At 39.9% G+C, this 6,505-nt stretch overlaps 2 protein-coding genes across 5 annotated transcripts in view; one reads left to right on the top strand and one right to left on the bottom strand.

Moving 5' to 3' along the window:
* The first annotated feature begins 1,448 nt into the window (after positions 1-1,448).
* Positions 1,449-4,102, top strand: LOC107740959 (NADPH-dependent diflavin oxidoreductase 1-like). Its single transcript, XM_016553530.1, is given in 9 exon segments — positions 1,449-1,482; positions 1,799-2,009; positions 2,206-2,317; positions 2,530-2,644; positions 2,772-2,915; positions 3,224-3,342; positions 3,684-3,760; positions 3,762-3,776; positions 3,931-4,102. Coding segments are annotated over 9 exon segments (972 nt in total). The 3' UTR covers positions 4,076-4,102.
* Positions 4,103-4,609: 507 nt separating this feature from the next.
* LOC107740971 (N-terminal Xaa-Pro-Lys N-methyltransferase 1) overlaps positions 4,610-6,505 on the bottom strand; it is a 16,643-nt gene continuing 14,747 nt past the window's right edge. For all 4 annotated transcript variants that reach the window (XM_016553543.1, XM_016553541.1, XM_016553540.1 and 1 more), the window contains exons 3-4: positions 5,718-5,970; positions 4,610-5,614 (exon numbers count right to left, since the gene is read on the bottom strand). In XM_016553543.1, coding sequence (XP_016409029.1) covers positions 5,358-5,614; positions 5,718-5,970 — 510 coding nt within the window. In that variant the 3' untranslated portion in view covers positions 4,610-5,357. The remainder of the gene's footprint in view (positions 5,615-5,717; positions 5,971-6,505) is intronic.

Raw genomic sequence — 6,505 nt, 5'->3', positions numbered from 1 at the left:
TAGTATTATCATTATTATAATTATTATTTACTCTTACAGTTACGTGATGCGTTTCTGGTCTCAAATTGTAGCTTTTTAATTCTTACAGTTTATAAATGTGTGAATTTCTGTCATTATGGTTCTTTTCCATAACACTGAATGTTGTAACAAAGGAAATAAAGAGTTGGTTATTATTATTAAGTCTCTTTCCGGCTCAGACTGCATAGGGTCTGTTATGTGATGAACGAACGACTCGGAAAAACCCGAGGACTCGAGAGATGAACTAATCAATTCTCTTTCCGGCTCAGACTGCATTGGTTAAAGCTTATGGGGCTGTCACGTGATGAATGAACGACTCGAAAAACCCGAAGACTCGAAACAGGTGAACTACTTGACTAATTCCAGTACAGAACCTATAAGATGTTGCGGATGCGCGACTGAACGAATCACTCCCCGAGACGACTCGTTCTTCCCGAGTCACATTAAAGATTCGTTCAAAATGAACGAATCGTTCAAGAACGACCCAACACTAGTTCCCATAACGGAGAAATATCTCCATGATGTCTCGTTCCCGTTCTCAGGGAACCGAGGTTACGATAGTAACCGGAGCGTTTTCTTTACAGTCTATGGTTACATGTTGACACCATAGATAGACGGTTGACACACACACACGCGTCGTGAATGAATTGCGCAACTGTCATAAAATGACGTTTGATCAAGCCAAAATGAATTCTGCCGTAAAGCGCTCCATGACAACATGCTGATGTTCCAGTGAAGTCCGTTCTACATTCATTTGTACTGTCAATATATGAGCTGACGATAGTGAGCTAAAAATAACTTACAAAGTAATTTGAAAACCTTGTGTGAGACGTAATTTCACAAACAGCGTGAGTGAATCACCGCGCGCTCTCTCTCTCTCAAAATACGCAAATGGCTTCAAATCACCACACATCGCGTCTGTCTAATAAGCGAGCTGCACGCTGCACAGTTGACACAGGAATTGTCACTTGCACAATCGAGGCAGTCACATCGTCACTAAAGTTTATAAATTGCATTACTCTTTAATTCTTGCCAGTGTTTAACCATTCAACGCTCTCCTGGAGACTGTGCGCTCATTCACACTCGCAGCGCACACACATAACGCCAGGTTCACATTACTCCGTTTGCAGTGCATACGTGGTGCGTATTTTTTCCGCGCTCATGTTAACGGATTAAAGCAGTCACACTGCACACTTATAACTATAAATAGTTATAAATTATAAAAAGAAAGCTTTAAAAAGATCGGTATCGGTGATCGGCAGATACTGCTTTCTGTGATCAGAGATCGGCCTCCGTTCACTTTCTGGTGGAACAGTTCCTGGACATCTCTGCAGTTTCACGCCGTTCCTTCTTTGAGTTGTTGGTCACTTTTGCCACTAATGAGCTGGAGCGTGATAAACTTTTGGAGTTCAGCTCCGCTCAGGGTCAGGATGCGCTTCACTCCTACTGAAACAAGCCCTGGAGGTCAGAGATCACATGACTGTTGATGTGAAATAATACAACGATTTTTTGATGTCTGTAGATTCAGTTCATACGCTGTCTTTTGTTGTCATGAGTATGCAAGAGCTGTGTGCTTGTTCAGATTTTCTGGCTTACAAAATGTTTTGTTATTATATCTGCCAGGTTCACATTACTCTGTTTGCAGTGCGTGGTATGTGGTGCGTATTTTTTCCGCGCTCATGTTAACGGATTAAAGCAGTCACACTGCACACTTATAACTATAAATAGTTATAAATTATAAAAAGAAAGCTTTAAAAAGATCGGTATCGGTGATCGGCAGATACTGCTTTCTGTGATCAGAGATCGGCCTCCGTTCACTTTCTGGTGGAACAGTTCCTGGACATCTCTGCAGTTTCACGCCGTTCCTTCTTTGAGTTGTTGGTCACTTTTGCCACTAATGAGCTGGAGCGTGATAAACTTTTGGAGTTCAGCTCCGCTCAGGGTCAGGATGCGCTTCACTCCTACTGAAACAAGCCCTGGAGGTCAGAGATCACATGACTGTTGATGTGAAATAATACAACGATTTTTTGATGTCTGTAGATTCAGTTCATACGCTGTCTTTTGTTGTCATGAGTATGCAAGAGCTGTGTGCTTGTTCAGATTTTCTGGCTTACAAAATGTTTTGTTATTATATCTGTAATTATTAAACAAGTAGTGTAATGACTTTCTAATGTCAACTCTTTTTGATCAGGTACTGGCAGACTTCCCTCATAACACAGCTGAGATAAGCATTGACTGCTTGTTGGATCTTTTTCCAGAAATTCAGCCTCGCTCCTTCTCTATTGCCTCTTTTCTCTTGGTAAATATTTTCTATTTACATAAATATTTTTACTTTTATATAGACTACTGTTCAAATGTTTGGGGTTAGTAAGATTAAAAAAAAAAATAATAATAATATTTTTATTTAGCAAGAATGTATTAACCTGATCAAAAGTGACAGTAAAGAACGGTGGTGTTAAACATTTATATTTATTTAAATATTTGTTTCTGATTTTACCTTTTCCCCCGCAGCAACACCCTAACCGCATCCACATCTTGCTTGCTGTGGTGAAATATAAAAGCATATTTTTTAAGCCACGCAAAGGCCTCTGCTCTTCCTGGCTGGCATCACTGGATCCCTATAAAGGTTGGTCTGATCGAACTGAAAGACGGTATAAAAACAGTCAGTAATGTACTCGGACAAGTAAAATATATGAAATCTGTACAAATCATTCAAAATTTCCATCTTTATTGGTGTCCTAAATGTTATTTAGGAGATGTATACGTACCGCTGTGGGTGAAGGGGAGTTTGAGTTTCCCTCAGGACCCAGACAACCCTGTTATAATGGTGGGACCAGGGACTGGTGTGGCTCCCTTCAGATCTGCCATACAGGAGAGGGCTGCTCAAGGAAAGATGGGTGGGTTTGTTGGAGTTTGCAGTTTTTCAGAAATGAAAAAGATTAAAAATGATGATCAAACTTGTATTTTGCTAATAAAGTTTATTGTGAGCGACACTTCCTCTTAATGTCTGATATATTCTGCTTCATTTGTGCAGTTTGGCTAATGGTAAGAATCAAGACATGGGGCCTATTTTTTTTCATTATACCTTTAGAATAGTGTGATAATACAGAATTTGATAGGTAGTGACTGAATGTGACATGACACATAATGCTGTTGCTAAGTCACAGCATAGTTAGTCATAATACATTCTAATCTCCTGTTTCAGCTAATGTGCTATTCTTTGGCTGTCGGTCTGAATCAAAAGACTTCTACTGTCGATCAGAATGGGAGGAGAAGGTGCAGGCGGGCCAGATGATCCTTGTCACAGCCTTCTCCAGAGATCAGGTCAGACAACTTTAAGAATACTGCATAGGTGTCTAATAAGCCAAATATCCTAAATGTGCAGTGCTGGGGAGGTCCCAGGAACACACAAAAAAAACAACAACAACTAGGCTATCATCATACGTTGTGGTCATGTGACTTTTGATATCCAATGTGTTCCATACCGAATGTGTTTACTTCAAAAGAATCTACAGTATGTTAATGTAATTAGTTGTAATTAATGAAATGTATAATTAAAACATTATAATGTGTTCATTTGTTTTTGGTAGCATGTCGCCTGGAAATGTTTCCTTTTATAGGTTGTGGGGTATAATTAGGTACATTTTAATTTGATTGATTTACAGGAGGAAAAAATCTATGTGCAGCATCGTGTGAAGGAACAAAGCAAACTTTTATGGGATCTGATAGCAAAGAAGAACGCGTTTTTACATAGCAGGGTAAGTCATTTAACATCAAGTTTCAGCAGGAATAATTTAGTAAAACATTTACATTTTTAGGGAATGTATAGTTGGTTATAGAGCAATATGACAGTTACATACAGTATATATGAGGAGCTTCACAGAAATGAGCTACCCTTCCCTTTTCATCCAGGAATGGCAAGCAGATGCCCACAAGTGTATGTGATGCACTGAAAGAAGTATTCCAGAAAGAGGGTGGCATGTCTGAAAACCAGGCACAGGAGATGCTGCATGCCATGGAGAAAGCCAAACGATTTCAAAGTGAAACCTGGTCCTGATCTCTCTATTAAACCCATAGCATTAATAACCAACAGCCTCAAGTGTGAAAGTGAGTTTGGACTGAGATGAATGGTGTTTAGAGTATATGGTGCTTTGATTCCACCAAGTTTAAAAGATGGTCAAAACTCAGTTGTGGTCCGACCACTTTTCTTCTCCCAAGTTGTTCCCCACTGCCTTTGACTATGCAACTGGGACCTGTAAGTGTATATGAACACACACACACACTACCAGGCCATGAATTTGGTTTGATATTAGTTGTAAACTAGGCGGTTACAATAATTAAATTCTTTTTTTTTTTTCATAAAATAAATCTTGAACGAAATATACATCCATCTCACACTGGTATATTCTTCATTAGTGGTTCTCAACCAGAGGATCTCCGCAGACTGTCAAGGTGGACTGACCATAAATATCTCACAAATAGCGTATACAGGGGGAGGTGCATATTGTGTTGGACAATGAGGGGCCTTGGAGTCAAAAATGTTGAGAACCACTATTACAGACAATAAACACTGTCATACAAAGACTGTTCCAAAATATTAGTTTATTCAAGGCAAAATACAGCATATGGTTCAGATAAGAGTTTTCGGTCAACAGCTGTAAATTCACACGTGTAACATTAACTAGTATAGATTCAAATTGTCATATAAGTTATTAAAAGGTTTTACACACCATTCAGTGCCATAGACTCAAACTAAACTGATTAAACTGTCTTAAAAAGGTAAGTTCACCCCAAAATGACAATTCAGTCATCAATTACCATCATTTTCTTTCATGTTCACCAGAAGTCAGTCAGTCATACAGGTTTGGGGGAAAAAATGAGGGTGAGATTGTGACAATTTAAATTTTTCAACTATCCTTTTAAGTCTTCAGCACAGCCACTGATAAAAATGAAGCAGTGTGTGTGGTCTACATTTTTTCTTGATTGCTTCTATCATATTTATTTCCACTGTGATGAAACCAGTCAGAGAGAAGACTTCAAACTGAGAATAAACTGGAGTGTGACACTGTTTGAATATCTGAAAAACTACCATTCGCCACTTTTACATTCAGATTCATAATAGCAAAGAGCCCTATCTGTCATATAACAAACTCTAAACGTCAAGGAAAACTCCCCTGCTTAAAATCCCAAGGTCACCAAGTCTTGTGCCTTTTTTTAAATACGGTGATCACATTGGCAGTAACACGTAGCTTCTTGTGTAGCTAACATTGATCTTGACTTGCTTTCACATTATTGGCTTCTGAACAAACACATAAACCCCCCTCGTTCAGTGCTCGCAGCTATCTGAGCGCTAGAGTGTGGACCTGATAGATTTCCTCAGGGAAGTTCTGCTGCTGCTCCTCACAGATGATGTTGAGTCCGGCCCGGGCTACTAGGCGATGTAGTACATTCAGGTCCCGACACATGCTGCTGTCTACATCATCAGGTATTACACCTTCATACGCAACATTATCCTTCACCACAATCAGGCCATCTGGACGCAGACCACTCCGGCAACGCCTCAGGAATTCCACCAGGTGGTCATCGGTCAAGTGACCTAATGGAAGATTCATTTGGTCATTTTAACCATTCCTATTAGTAACAATTTTAGAAAACTTATCATAGATAATGTAGTAAAAGAAGTGAATTACATGCCTTACCGATCACCCACTGGATCCATATGACATCGTAGCGTTCTGGCTGGGGCTGAAAGTCTTGTAGGCCACAGCAGAAGTAGTTCTCCACTCGCTTGGCTTCCTCACCCAGATAGGTATGAGCTTTATCCAGAAACTCCTGTGTCACGTCCACTAGATCCACTGTACGGAAGAGGGGCATGAGCAGCCGCTTGGTGATCCGGCCAATTCCAGCACCACAGTCCAGAGCACAGCCTGTCCCAGTCTTACCCTGGACTTCCTTAGAGTAAAATATGAAACCAAATGATTGTGTTTCTCATGTACTTTTATTTGTGATTAGGTGAAAAGTTGAGTAACTGTGGGAAATTATATTCCTGTGTGCCTTATAATCCTTTCAAATTAGTGATGTGTCGTTTGCGAACGAGCCAGCTCTAAGAGCCGATTCTTTGTAGCAAATGAGAAGAGCCGACTCTTCAACCGGAGCCTTCTATTTTAGGCCAGTTTAGCAATTGTGAATGGTTTGTGTGTTGCAGTGTTAATTTCGTCAACGAAGACGACGATGAAAAATATTCGTTAACGAACATTTTTTCTGTGACTATGACGAGACGTTGACGAGCTAAAACTAATATCTGATTATAAAAACTATGACGAAATTTATGCCGCATCTTCGTTAACAAGACGAGACGGGACTATAATGTTATTTGAGGACTACCGGACATTCAAAATACAGTGCTCAAATACACACACAGCAGTCCGAATGTCTATCGTGTAGAGTATCTCACGTAAATACAGTCGGTTATGGATTAAGTGAACGC

This window comes from Sinocyclocheilus rhinocerous, unplaced genomic scaffold (genome assembly GCF_001515625.1).
Source record: "Sinocyclocheilus rhinocerous isolate Xijiao unplaced genomic scaffold, SAMN03320098_v1.1 scaffold346, whole genome shotgun sequence".
NCBI classification, from domain to species: Eukaryota; Metazoa; Chordata; class Actinopteri; order Cypriniformes; family Cyprinidae; genus Sinocyclocheilus; species Sinocyclocheilus rhinocerous.
The sequence above is the reverse complement of the archived record's forward strand: the minus strand, read 5'-3'. Positions and strand labels throughout refer to the sequence as shown.